We start from the raw sequence: 14991 nt of genomic DNA, 5'->3' as shown, positions 1-14991 counted from the left end.
GGTTTTTGATGTTTCTCAATGACCCCCATGTAAGAAAAACCTCTCTCTAGTGTAGGAACAGCCAAGCTAGATAGAATCCTGGCATTCCCATGATTAACCCAAAGTACTCCAACATGTTTACAAAATACTGGGTAACCTAAACCAACATTATCACTGAGTTAATCCAATGCGCCCTTTTGAACTCTTCTCCAAAAAGGAGTAGTAGAAGGAAGAGAACTTACATTCGGAAACGGTGCCCTGACATCCTCTAAACCTCACGCTGTACGTCCGGGACCGTGGACTGTTCTCCACAGGAAACACACCACACTCTTTAAGGTGTGAATCCAACCAAGATGGGATTAAACTAGCCATGTGGGACTGGCTGCTAAGAGCAAATGAAATATAAAATCAGGATTGTTTTCATTTTATAAGCAGAAACTGGATATAAGGAAATTCCTAGCTAGGGTTTCCCTGGAAATAGACCCAGAGTTCTGAAGAAAAAATTTTAAGAAAAGGGAAGATATTTAAAAACAAAGTCATATGTCTATTGCATGTCTCATGTTTTAGATCTTCCAATACACAAAGCTTTTAGCCAGGGGATTATTGAGATTATGCAGAAATTCTATGAGCAAGGAACATGGCCAATAACCATGATGTGTGCTGGGAACACAAACCAGACCTCTTTACCTCCACCCACACTTGGGTTCCTTCAGCATCTTTAACTTTTAACTGTTAGGGCTCCCTCAGAAACAAACACTTCAAATACTTAAATTTGTACCCAAACTACTCCAAATTCTTCCCACATACAGATCTTCTTTTCCTATCTCAACTGTCAAAGTCCCCTGAGTTTAACAATCTTATTTTCCTGAACTACCACAAGCTGGTAATTAAATGTTCTTCCAGATAAGGCTGTTGAACAATAGAAGAAATTGTTATCTTTCACCACCACCATTTTGCACAAGACACTATAAGGACATTCCTGGGATTTCAGGCAGACAAAGCAGCCTGGAGCGCCCACCCCAGCAGCAGACAGGGCTGAGACCAGCCAGGAGGGGTTCCGGGTGAGGCTCCCATTTATCCCACAAGAGGCGCTGATGTCATGAATGCTGCTTCATAAAAGAGAATAAATAGCCTGGTGAAGAAGTTCAAGTCATGTGTCCATTCAAGGCCAGGAACTGGTGCAATCCCTCTTCAAAAGTAGAGGGCAATTTCCCTAAAATCATCTTGCAACACTAACACATAATAGAGTGACTTAGTCTCTTTGTCCAGTGGCTAGAACACAAATCTTCCAGAAAAGCAACCATCTTTTGAGAGCAAACATGGGGAAAGAGCTGAAAAGGTAGCCTCATGAAGCTTATTAAAATAAAGAAAATGTGGACATTAGGTGGGCTGCTCTGCTGCCCTCTACTGGCGGGGCCAAGGATCAACAACACACTGCTGCTGCTAAGTCAATTCAGTCGTGTCCGACTCTGTGTGACGCCATAGATGGCAGCCCACCAGGCTCCCCCGTCCCTGGGATTCTCCAGGCAAGAACACTGGAGTGGGTTGCCATTTCCTTCTCCAATGCATGAAAGTGAAAAGTGAAAGGGAGGTCACTCAGTCGTGTCCATCTCTTCGCGACCCCATGGATCGCAGCCTACCAGGCTCCTCTGTCCATGGGATTTTCCAGGCAAGAGTACTGGAGTGGGGTACCATTGCCTTCTTCCAACAACACACTAAGGCACCCAAACATGCGGGCACACAGCCCTCCTGCACCTCTGTGGTTGATCTAGCCCCTGTTCTTCCCAAGAAAAATCTGGGTGAACAAAGCAGGGGTCACAACCCATGGAACCTCAAGTCGGACAGGAACATGTGAAGCAACATTACACTCCCCTAAGGGCATCGTTCCTGGAATAATGCTGCCAGAGCTCTGGGTGAAGCCATCCCACAGCCCCAGCAGGTCATTTAATAACGGCTCCAGGAGTGCAGCTGACCTCTCCAGGGTCAGTGGGCCAGTAATGTACCAGGAGCAGAATGCTCAAGGGAGTGGCAGAGGGAAACCGGATTTCCACGAAGGAAAGTGGATTCCAAGTGGGCTGGGCTGAACACACGAGAACGCACGTCCACGGTCCATCCTAGGCTTCAACCATCTTTGCGAAAGCAAAGGCCTGGAAACAGATGCGTGGAGGACACTTGTCACTCAGGCGAAAGCAGGCAAGGCTGAGTTTCGCTGAGTGCTCTGTTCAAGGTGAATAAGACTCGGGACTTCCCTGCTGGTTCAGTGGTTAGGGCTCAGTGCTGCCACTGCCGGGGATGCAGGTTTGATCCCTGAGCGGAAAACTAAGATCCTGCATGCCACACGGCAGCCAAAAAAAGGGGGGGGGGGAATGCAGCACCCAACAATGAACAAATAAATAGACAGACAAATAAATATTGTGTAAGGAGGCAGGATGCAGGGCCCAGGACTTAACAGTTTAGGCCACTGGCTTAACTTAACTCACCACACACCAGGCAGACGCCAGATATCTCTGTTAGGTGGGAACAGGAAAATTCAAGAAATAAGGTTTCCAGATTCATTCCTTTCCTGTATCCAGCCATCACCACCCAGTGAGGCCACTGTTCACCCCTGTAAGACAGCCTGATAGAAGGGATTCGAGCTGAACTGGCATCCTCCTTTCACTTCCAGCTACGGGGCTTTCGATAAGCCATTTAACTGTTCTCAGTTTCTTCATCTGATTAAATGAAACGCCTAAAGACTTCTCAACAGTTGACCTAAGACAAACAAATTTCTCCACTGAAATTCATTGTCCCTCTCCCCTCCCATCAGATTGCCAGTGGAGAAAGAAAACTTAAAATCTACATCACAGTCCAGTCCTATTCAGCATGTTTCAGTATTTCTCAGCTTTGAATAGTACATGAGCCTCTTTAAAGTGAAAACAGGGAATTCCCTGGTGGTCCAGCAGTTAGGACTCCGTGCTTTCATTGCCAAGGGCCTGGGGTTCAATCCATGGTCGGGGAATTGAGATCCCACAAGCCACATGGCATGGCCAAAAAAATTTTTTTAATAAAAAAAAAAGTGAAAATAATTCTTACAATAGCCCTCAGCGACAGCTAAGTCGTGTAATGTCAGTATGAACAAGAGCTAAACATAGACCTTTTTTTTTAACTTTCTGTTTTGTACTGAGGTGTAGCCAGTTAACAATGTTAACAGCTGGTTAACAGCTAAGGGACTCAGCCATACATACACATGTATGCATTCTCCCCCAAACTCCCCTCCCATCCAGGCTGCCAGATAACACTGAGCAGAGTTCCCTGCACTATACAGTAGGCCCTTGTTGCTCATCCATTTTAAATACAGCAGTGTTGACATGTCCATCCTAAACCCTGTGACTATCCCTGCTCTCCCCCCATCCTTGCCCCTGGCAACCGTAAGTTCATTCTCTTTAGTCTCTGAGTCTGTCTCTTAAACGTACGTCTTTTACTTATGGTTCCTTCACACTGATAAAACAAAATCAAATTTGCAATTAAATAGAAGAAAACCCCACAAATCCAATAAACTTCAAATCAACACAGCTAGTTGTTTTTCGGTGGCCAGATTTTATGAAACTGAACACTCCCTGAAATTCAGATATGGTGCCAAGCGCACTGTGCCAGCTCTTCCGTGTGTCATGCCCTGTGTGACGGTGCAATTCTCCAGTCACTCGCTCCAGCTGCTGCAAGCCCCTTTGTGAGCTCTGGCATCACCTGGCCTCACTCGGCCTAAGCTGACCTTTATAAAATCAGTCTGCTTGTTCTTCCATCATTAGTCCATGATGGATGACTGCAGCTCAGCACCGAGGTGACGCGAACACAAATGCAAGGGTCTTCCCTGAAGACGCCTGGCAACCCCTGGGTAAACCGGGAATCTCCAGAATTTGCTTATAACGTTAAAGTTAGGCAAAAAAAATTTTGTTTTACATTTCTGACCCAGTCTAATAAACACTGCCATATTAATCATATCTGAACTCCATATTCCGGCACCAAAGTCCTCCAAATTTGGCCTCAGACTATCAGCCTGCTTCACATGCGAACACAGTTTAGAAGCAGCCTGATTTACCTTACACGTACCCACACAAAGACTTTGTGATTTGGACTGTGATTACTTTGAATGAAATTATTTGGGAAAGAGTTGACATCTGTGCAATACGGATGCTTCCCATTTATGAACATGGTATAGCTTTCTGTTTTTTTTAGATCTTTACCTTTCAATGAAGTTTCATAGTTCTGCTCCATAAAGGTCTTGTATATTAAGTTTTTAAAACTGTATTTGCAAACTATTCATTGTTTGTGTACAGAAATGGAATTGATTTGGCCATCTCTATATGGTTGACAGAATATATGAAACATGTAGATTTTTATTCAAAGAATAATTTTCTAAAACATTTATTCAGATTCTACCAATCCGATCAACTTTTAAAAGCTTCCCAACAGACATTCAGATATTTTGCTAAACTTTCACCTTCCTAAATCCAATGTTCTAATTTAATTGTGTCCTGAATTGGCAGAATAACTATAATTCTTGTTGTACACAAAGACAAAATAAAAGACTTGTTTGACACTAAGAAAATAATTTACCTAGTAGTAGTTTAAAAGTATTAGCCCCTAAAGTATGTCATGATTTTAGGAGTAAAAGTAGTCACGACATTGGCTGTTTAGGAACAAAATATCTAGGAGGTTTAAATAAAACGTTGAGAAAAAAATTATGACTGTGTCAGGCTAGTTTTGATAAAAACAAAACACTGAAGGAAAAGCTCCAGCTAAGAACAGACTGGCTGTGTGTGTGTCTAAAGGAATGGAGACAGTCTTACCTTACTCCTTTCTAGCTGGGAACTCCCTTACCTTATCTGGGTTCAATTATTACAGAAGGTACCCAATAAAAACAGTGGTTATGTGCTATTGTATGTCAGTTCTCAAAGCAGCCTATTGATTCTTCATTGCCTGAGTCTAACTGCTTAGTCAGGAAAGAGGATTCAGTGGCTCTCAGCCAGTCCAAATTAAAAGATGAGTAACACCCCAAACCTGACCCCACTGCACATCTCAGCTCCAACCCCAGAGTGGAGACTGGTGGGTGACCAAGGGGCTGAAGGGCATATCACGCCCCCTGGGGCGGAGCAGGCTGAGCAGGCTGAGCCCAAACCCATCTGACCTTCCAGGAGACAAGTCACCCGAAGAGACCACCGTGAGGAGCCTGGAACTGAGGGGGCTTCTGTGAAACCCACACAGGGGAAAGGGGCTTCCTGACGGCGACGCAGGCTGGGTCTCCTGAGGCCAGAGGAGCAGCCTTCCTCCGGGCCAACAGAGGGATCATTAAGCCGACTCCTTGTGAGGGGAAATATGAACTCTGCCCCCAGAGGCTCGAGTTTCCAGAGCTTCCGTGTGTGCCAGTGATATGGAGAGCGGGCTAGGGGAAAAGGCAGAGTCCACAGGCCCATGAGCTAACGGTGGGTTCTATATTTTCAAAATGGGTGGGGGGTAGGAATAAAAGAAGGCAAACACTTCATAAAGTGAAAGCTATATGAAGTTCAAGTTCCAATGTCTGCAAGTGAAACTGCACTGGAGTACAGGCAGGCTCGCTCAGCTACAGATTACCCACGGCTCCTCACTGTCCTGCAGAGCTGCATGGCCTGCAAAGGCCCAAACGCGTTCTCTGCTCTTTACGAGAGTGTGCCGACCCCTACATGTCATGCTAATTTCGCCAGAATTAGCATGACACACAGTCCGGATGTTTTTCTCAGTTTTTGCCCCCAGGCAGGCCCTGAGTTCTACCCACATTGTTGTCCTTCCTGTCCAGTCGTGTCCGCCTCTTTGCGACCCCCTGGACTGCAGCACGCCAGGCCTCCCTGGCCTTCACCATCTCCCACAGCTTGCTGAAACTCATGTCCGTCGAGCCGAGTCGGTGATGCCATCCAACCATCTCGTCCTCTGGCGCCCCCTTCTCCTGCCTTCAATCCTTCCCACATCAGGGTCTTTTCCAGTGAGTCAGTTGTCTGCATCAGATGGCCAAAGGATCGGAGCTTCAGCCCCCAGCCACATGATGGACACTTAATTCTCCCAATGCCCGGAGGAAATGGCATCGTTCTTGCCACAGCACCGAAGAGCCTCGGATTCTAAGTCACCTGTGCTACCTTCACTCAGACACCCGGGTACAAAAAACAGGTGCCAGGCTCCATGCTAAGCGGAGGGGAATTTAACAGTGAACAAAACGAATACAGCTTCCAGGGAGTTTACATGCCCAAGGGGAGAGAGGCACGGAGTGATATGTAGTTATCTGTACGGATAAGGGACAGAGTTACTGCTCAGCACAGGGAAGTGTGGGGCTGAAGCCAGCTCTGGTGCTAGTCCCTGCTTTAACAATTAATTTTTAAAAATTTGTTATTTTAAATGATAGACTCATAAGAAGTTGCAGAAATAGTATCCAGAGGTCTTTGGTACCCATCACCCAGCTTCTCTCATCTTACATAACTGTAGTACTTCGTTAAAAACAGGACACTGATACGTTGAGACAGGCACAATACATTTAACTAGTTTACAGAAATTACAGGGATTTCATCCACTTTGGCATATATATTTTCCAGTATATGTTTAACATGTAACTCTGTGCAAGGGCCCTGCTTTTTCACTACTGTGCCTGCCAGCTGAACCACCTCCAGCAGGCACCCACTGCTGCCCCGGAAGCAGGAACGCCTAGGGGCTGCCCTCCACATGCCCGGAGGGTTCTAAGCTCCCTTCCTGGGTCGGGTGGGATGAGCCCAAGTGTGTGCCTAGACTGCATTGTTGGGGCCTCTGAAACGCTGCCCCCCTTTCAACTGCTCTGTGATGCCAGGCCTGCAACTTTCCCTTGACAAGGAAAGGCCGGGTGGACCCTACGTCTGAAGCTTCTCTCAAGTTTCCTTGAGGACAAGATCCGGGATGCCATTCAACATTCCTGGTATAACTGCTCATGTGAGCGAACTCTCAGAAAGACTCAGGAGGGGGCACGGGAGCTATAAATCAGGAGGCTGGGATTTACATACACACATACATAAAACAGATGATCAGCAAGGCCTACTATATAGCATAGGGAACTGTACTCAATGTTCTGTAATAACTTATAAGGGAAAAGAATCTTAAAAAAGAATATATATACACACACACACATATACACATATATATATATCTGAATCACTGTGCTGTACCCCGAAACTAACACAACTTTTAAAAAAAATCGACACACACACAAAAAACCAAACAAGCCAGGAAAAAAAACAACCAACCAAACTCTCGCTCAAACAACTGACTGGCTTCTTGCTTTCCAGTAAGGAGAACTGTAACACCATTCATTTACTCAATAAAATATTTACCGAGTTCCTCCTGCCTTCCAGATACTGGAGTAACGAGAGGAACAGTCACAGTTCATGGCCTCTGGGAGCCGTGATCTCGGCAGGAGGTGGAGATAGACACCAATCATCTAGAATGTCTACTCAAAGTCCTGAATCCACCTTTTTCAATGATGCTATAGAGCCAGTTATTTAGACTTCTCAGTAAAAAGCACAATCTGATGACCAAAGGTGGCGGGGGGAAACACGATGCATGACGAAGCAAAGTGTGGCAGTCAAGGGCGGGAGCACACCTCCCCAGTTCCTGGCTGGTGGGCGGCAGAAAGCATGGGCTTCAGGTGACCCCCCACTGAACCCCGCTTCACCACCCCCGACCAGAGCTCACTCACCTGCCTCCTCCTGCTCTCCCGGGCTAGAGCTTTCCCCACTTTTGTTAAATTTCAGTGTATATTTGTGTGTGTGGGGGGGGTTATATATACTAGAAAAGCTACTTTAAACTCTTCAGAAACAAGTGAACTACAAATAAAATACTCAGTGAATAATTACAAACTGAGTTTCAGAAAAGACTCCAAAGGCATTGCAAATATCCAGAGCATCATATTCCAGCCATAAACTAACCGTGCACTGGAGCCTCTGCACGGATCGCCTCATTTCTTCACTATTCCTTCTAGAAGCCTCTCTGATACCCCAGTTCTCTTCAGGGGGGCAGGGAGTGGGCATGTGTGTGAAACATACTGAAGATGTCTTTTTGCTGTCAAATGAATCCTGGGAGCCAGAAGCAATAAACATCCTGCCATGGGGTGGAGGGACGGAAGCCCCACATGATGGTCAGTATTAGCCACAGAGGACGAGTTCAAGAGACTGTGCTTCAATTCAAGAAGAAGAAATTCAAGTGGCCTTTCCCTGGTGGTTCAGACAGTAAAGATCCTGCCTGTAATGCAGGAGACCGGGATTTGATCCCTAGGTTGGGAAGATCCCCTGGAGAAGGGAATGACAACCTGCTCTTGCCTGGAGAATCCCCATGGACAGAGGAGCCTGGTGGGCTACAGTCCACGGGGTTGCCAAGAGTTGGACACGACTGAGCGAGTTCCACTTCCTTGTTAGAACTGATTGGCCACGTTCTGCCTAGTGATACGCAGCTGTCATAGATAAAATGACAGCCCGCCCCACTGGGGAAAAGGCGACAGAACAACACGGCAATGAGGGGGCGGCAGCCCCGACCTAGGCAACCACATGCTTCGCCACGACTCGGGCTGGGGCCCATTTCTCAGCCGTGTTTCATGACTGTCCTTCACTCCCAAGGAACCTTTGTAAACATTTTCGTCCTAAAGTCTTCCGTTTCTCCCCACCATGAAACATGTTTTTCTTGTAACAAACATTTACTTAGAGTCTGCTATGTGTGAGGAGATATTTCAAGCCCTTGGGGGTTTAGAAACAAACAATATAAACAGTCTCAGTCCTCACATCACTCTCCTTCTAGTGGGAGTATCAGCGCCCCAAAATTACAGGTAGTCAGATGGTGATAAATGTTTATGCAGAAAAACAAGGCAGGCGCCAGGAGGCGGAGTGGCTGGAGAGGCCGACCCAGAAGGGGAGGAGGACACAGGGTTTTGCAGTCTGAACAGACTTTGGCTTTTATTCCAAGTGAGATGGATGGGGTATAATGTGACTCATCTTAGTGGGATCTCGCTGGCTGCTTTGCTGGAAACAGGTAGTAAAAGCATGGAGATCAGTCAAAAGGCAATTTCATGTATAATTGTCCCTTGTGGTCTGTGGATCACAGACCTTGGTGAGAACTGACAACATTCTGGGTAGTTTTTTTAAAAAATGTTTTTTTCCTAATATAACCAAATCACCATTATCACGGAGAAGGCAATGGCACCCCACTCCTGTACTCTTGCCTGGAAAATCCCATGGATGGAGGAGCCTGGAAGGCTGCAGACCATGTGGTCACTGAAGGTCGGACACGACTGAGCGACTTCACTTTCACTTTTCACTTTCATGCATTGGGGAAGGAAATGGCAACCCACTCCAGTGTTCTTGCCTGGAGAATCCCAGGGACGGGGGAGCCTGGTGGGCTGCTGTCTATGGGGTCGCACAGAGTTGGACACGACTGAAGTGACTCAACAGCAGCAGCCATTATCATGGCTACAAAATTAGCAGTAATATTTAATACTTATCAATATTCAAATATCCCTGATAATCTCATAATTTATTTTTTTAACCATTTGCTTATTTTAATCAGTATCCAAGTAAGGTCCACATATTACAACTGACATTTATCTCTTAAGTCTCTCTTAATTTATAAGGTTTCTCTTCCATTACTCTCATTATTTTTTTCTTTAAATTTTTTTTTTTATTTAAGAAATTGGGTCATTTGTCCTATAAGCATAGTCTGGATTTTGCTCATTGCATCCCCATGAGTTTTTTAAACATGGTTCCCTATCCTGTGTATTGGCACTTAGCACTGAGTTGTCGATGAAATATACAAGAGATACAGTAAGTTGGTATATACAAATCTGGGATCTGGGGAAGATGTTCAAGCTGGAGATACAAACTGGGAGTCATAGACATAGAGAGAGAAAGTTTAAAGCCATGATTCTGGAATTCAATAAGGATAGACAGGCAAGAAAAATATTGTAAGGCCTGAGTCCTCACACTCCCATGTTTAGACCTGAGGAGATGAGAAGGTGCCAGGAAAGGAGATGAGGAGCACATCAAAGAAATAAGGACAGACTTGGGACAGTAGCCCAAATCCAAGGAAAGGAAGTACTTAAAAGAAAAAAACAATTGTCAACTGGGTCAAAGTAGGTTCAGTAAGATGAGGACCGAAAGTTTATGACTGGGTTTGGCAAAATGGCACCATTGGCAACCCTGACCAATCTGGTTGGGTGGGATAGTGACAGGTTGACTGGAGTGGGTTTGAGAATGAATTGGATGAAAAAATTATAGGCCAAGATTTCTGATGAACATAGATGCAAAAAAAATCCTGTGTAATATATAAGGGAACCAAATTCAGGAAGACACTAAAAGAATCACACACCATGATTTCGTAGGATTCATTTCAGGGATGCAAGGATGGTTTAATATCTGCAAATCAATCAACGTGATATACCACATTATAATAAAGGATAAAAATCATCTCATTAGATGCAGAAGAGTTTGACAAAATTCATCATCCATTTATGATAACTGTCAATAAAGCTCCTTGACCTCAGTCTTAGCAATATCTTTGTGTGTATGTCTCCTCAGGCAAGCTCAACTAAAGCAAAAGTACAAAAAAAAAAAAAAAAAAAAAAAAAGTGGGACTACACTGAACTAAAAAGCTTTTGTACAGCAAAGGAAAACCACCAACACCATTGGAATTTGGACTGGAAAGGCAATTTACTGAATGGGAGAGGGGATTTACAAATGATGTATCTGATAAGGGGCTGATATCCAAAATACACAAAGAATTCATACAAACATCAAAAAAACAAACCGCCCGGGACTTCCCTGGAGGTCCAGTGACTAGGACTCCACGTTCCCAATGCAGAGAGCCCCGGCTTGATCCCTGGTCAGATCCCATGCGCTGCAACTAAGACTCGGGGCAGCCAAATGAATATTTTTAAGAAACTGTAAATTTACTAAAAAATAATGAAGTGTACACTTAAAAACAGACGAAATTTACGGTCCATAAATTATGCCTAAATAAAACTATTTTTAAAAATACCACAGATAAACCACACGTGCATTTATGCGCTATATGTACATACGCTCCTGCTGCTTACTCGCTTCAGTCGTGTCTGACCCTGTGACCCTACAGACTGCAGCCTGCCAGACTCCTCTGTCCATGAGAGTCTCTAGGCAAGAATACTGGAGTGGGTGGCCGTTCCCTTCTCCACGGGACCTGCCCAACCCAGGGACAGAACTGGGATCTCCTACCTGCAGGGAGATTCCTTGCTGCTGAGTCACCAGAGAAGCCCGCATCCAGATGCACTTATACATAAATAACAGGAAGATTTTCTTCACTTCCCCCAAACTGGAACCAGTTTTCCCTCCCTTGCAGATAACATCGCCTCAGTTGGGAATGTGTGTACTAAAGCAATCAACACGTTCCAAGAAAAGAATCCAGCTACCCAACTCCTCCTACTTCCGTGCAAGTAAAATGAGTTCTATACCAGCCAAGGAAAGTGTTTCCAGGTACAGCACTGGAAATATTCCAGGGAAAGTGGAATTTATAGCTAAATCTGTAGTAATTTTTAAAAGTCTTTATTTAATTTGTTACAATATTACTTCTATTGTTTATGTTCTGGTTTTTTGGCCACAAGCCATGTGGGATTTAAGGTCCCCCACTAGGGATCAAACCTGCACCCTAGGCATTGGAAGGTGAAGTTTTAACCACTGGGCCACTAGGAAGTTCCCTAAATGTGTGCTTCTACACAAATTCCTCCCATGGTGGGGCTATAAGAAAATTCAGTGTTCTGACAGTCATACATATGGGCAGCAAACCTCATTTTTCCCCATACAAAGATGGAGTTCCAGGGTCATTCACTCTCAAAAAAGTTCAGTTCAGTTGCTCAATCATGTCCGACTCATTGCAACCCCATGAATCACAGCACACCAGGCCTCTCTGTCCATCACCAACTCCCGGAGTCTACTCAAACTCATGTCCATTGAGTCAGTGATGCCATCCAGCCATCTCATCCTCTGTCGTCCCCTTCTCCTGCCCCCAATCCCTCCCAGCATCAGGGTCTTTTCCAATGAGTCAACTCTTCGCATAACATGGCCAAAGAATTGGAGTTTCAGTTTCAGCATGAGTCCTTCCAATGAACACCCAGGGCTGATCTCCTTTAGAATGGACTGGTTGGATCTCCTTGCAGTCCAAGGGACTCTCAAGAGTCTTCTCCAACACCACAGTGCAAAAGCATCAATTCTTCGGTGCTCAGCTTTCTTCACAGTCCAACTCTCATATCCATACATGACCACAGGAAAAACCATAGCCTTGACTAGACGGACTTTTGTTGGCAAAGTAATGTCTCTGCTTTTGAAAATGCTATCTAGGTTGGTCATAACTTTTCTTCCAAGGAGTAAGTGTCTTTTACTTTCATGGCTGCAGTCACCATCTGCAGTGATTTGGGAGCCCCCCAAAAATAAAGTCTGTCACTGTTTCCACTGTTTCCCCATCTATTTCCATTTCCCGTGAAGTGATGGGACCAGATGCCATGATCTTCGTTTTCTGAATGTTGAGCTTTAAGCCAACTTTTTCACTCTCCTCTTTCACTTTCATCAAGAGGCTTTTGAGTTCCTCTTCACTTTCTGCCATAAGGGTGGTGTCATCTGCATATCTGAGGTTATTGACATTTCTCCTGGCAATCTTGATTCCAGCTTGTGCTTCTTCCAGCCCAGTGTTTCTCATGATGTACTCTGCATAGAAGTTAAATAAGCAGGGTGACAATATACAGCCTTGACGTACTCCTTTTCCTATTCGGAACCAGTCTGTTGTTCCATGTCCAGTTCTAACTGTTGCTTCCTGACCTGCATATAGGTTTCTCAAGAGGCAGGTCAGGTGGTCTAGTATTCCCATCTTTTTCAGAATTTTCCAGAGTTTGTTGTGATCCACACAGCTAAAGGCTTTGGCTCGAAAAAGTTAGGTGCAGTGAATTAAGCACCCAGCATCTGGAGTCAGAAAGACCTGATTTGAATCCCAGTTCTGCTACTTTCTGGTTGTGCTTTTAGGTCTCCATAACCTCTTTTAGCCTCAACCATAAAATAGGATAAGGGTAGTTCTAGATATAATGCGCATGTGTTCTTGCCTCTTATCTCCCTCCTTGGAGATCCAGCTTCTCTGCAATGTAATCTGAGTGGGGCTGACTCCATTCCCTAGTACCAGAAGCAGACAGATGACCCAGGTGTGGTCCGTGTACTCGGTCTCCCTGGCCATACTGATTGGACAAGGAATGGCCATACAACCAACGTAGGCCCATATGAGGCTTCCTCCAGCACTTGGTTATCACTATGAAGAGAAAGAGTATGTTCTTCTTTTTCCCTGGGATCAGTAACTATAAAAATACTATAGAACTGTGGGTGACATCTTTGTCATCCTGCAGAGAAAGCCTTCCTAAGCACAAAGTCTACACTGAAGAAAGCATGGCCAAGAGATGGAGAGAGAGACTGCGATTTGCTATCATTTTATTTCAGCTCTTGGTTTCCGCTGTAGCTGAAGCTAGGCCCACACCTCTCCTTCTCAGATACATGAATCAGTAAATGCTCCTCCTTTCTGTTGTTGTTCAAGTCAGTCTGGGTCAAGTTTCCATCACCCACAACTAGAAAGGCCATGACCAACACGCTATTTCACTGCGGTACATTACAAAATGTGTATAGAAGTTCTAGACAGTGCCTTTCTCTGAACACTCAATAAATGGTGCTGATCATTACTCTGTATTACATACCAGGTATTTTGTAGGCTTTCAGGATATGAAGGTAAATAACAGGTAACGTGTAGAATTAGCAGTTTGTGTATTAGGATGGGACAAAGCAGAGAGAACTCAACTTGGGAAAGGAAGGAGGAGGTGAGTTATCCTCAGGGGGAGTTTGCCAGGCCTGAAAGGGAGGGAAAGTGAAGATGGAAAGTGAAAGTCGCCCAGTCGTGTTCGACTCTTAGAGACCACATGGACTGTAGCCCGCCAGGCTCCTCTGTCCATGGAAAGGGAGGGAAGGGAGTTCTAAACAGAGGCAGCAGAAGTACGACAGGTGGGGCTGTCATGTTGAAAAAGCTCATCAGGGCACAGTTGAGAAAGCAACCTTAAATGCCTCCTGGGACCAAGCAGGTAACACAAGTGCGTGAAGCCCACAAGGAACAGCAATGACTCTTGGTCTCAGTAGCAAGAAGACTGCCCAGGATGGAGGGCTGCAGAAAGGTGCACATGGGGCCTCGGGGGGCATAAAGCAAGACCCACTCTCACCTCCTCTGCTCATGAAGAAGTGGGCTTTGGCTATTTACCTGGTCATACAGACGGAGAGCACGTTTCCCCAGCCTTCGCTGCAGCCAGGCGTGGCCACACCCACAGGACGTGCCAACAGAGAAGAAATGACACGTGCAGCTTTCAGGTTGGGTCCTGGAGGGCTGCACCCTCCACTGTCTTCCTCCCAGAGCAGATGTGATGATGACGAGCAAAGCGGCACTGGGACCATGGTGAGCCCCTGCACAGGGCACAGCGAGGACAGGACACAGGTGGCAGGAGCCTGGCACCGCAGAGCCGCCCCGTCCGCTCTGTGCCACTAGCCCGTGGCTGCTGGGTGGGACAGAAACACGTTCCTGCCTGGTTTCAGCCCCTTATCTTGGGCTTTGTCACAACAGTCAAACATGCGTGCAACCAACACTCTTACAGGCAGAGGCCAGAGGATGACTGCCACAAGCGACTGTGAGCCCAGTGTTGTGCCTTGATCCAATTTTCCCAGAGAAGATGGAAATCTAGATTTTTTCTCTGAGGGGGATGGTTGTGCTAGACAGCTTGCAGATCTTAGTACCCAGACCAGGGATCCAACCTGTGCCCCCTGCTCTGGGGAAGCTCATAGTCCTAACTACTGGACCGCCAGGAAAGCCAGAGGAAATCCAGATTTTCCTAAAATTTCTGACTTTTACACATTGGTGATGAATTCTGATTTTCTACACTATACAGGCCAGTCTCGTTTCTGT

The 14991-nt window shown here is 45.6% G+C and overlaps 1 protein-coding gene across 2 annotated transcripts in view; it reads right to left on the bottom strand.

Moving 5' to 3' along the window:
* CMTM8 (CKLF like MARVEL transmembrane domain containing 8) overlaps nucleotides 1-14991 on the bottom strand; it is a 96047-nt gene that overhangs the window by 48291 nt on the left and 32765 nt on the right. The window contains exon 1 of one of the 2 annotated variants that reach the window (XM_013973449.2): nucleotides 11238-11297. The exons of the other annotated variant lie outside the window; for it this stretch is intronic. Within the exon in view, the coding sequence (XP_013828903.1) occupies nucleotides 11238-11282 (45 nt within the window). The 5' untranslated portion in view covers nucleotides 11283-11297. Of the gene's footprint in view, nucleotides 1-11237; nucleotides 11298-14991 lie in introns of those variants that run through there. 2 annotated transcript variants of the gene reach the window in all.

This window comes from Capra hircus, chromosome 22 (genome assembly GCF_001704415.2).
Source record: "Capra hircus breed San Clemente chromosome 22, ASM170441v1, whole genome shotgun sequence".
In the NCBI taxonomy this organism is placed as follows: domain Eukaryota; kingdom Metazoa; phylum Chordata; class Mammalia; order Artiodactyla; family Bovidae; genus Capra; species Capra hircus.
Note: the sequence above shows the minus strand (reverse complement) of the source record. Positions and strands in the feature narration are given on the sequence as shown.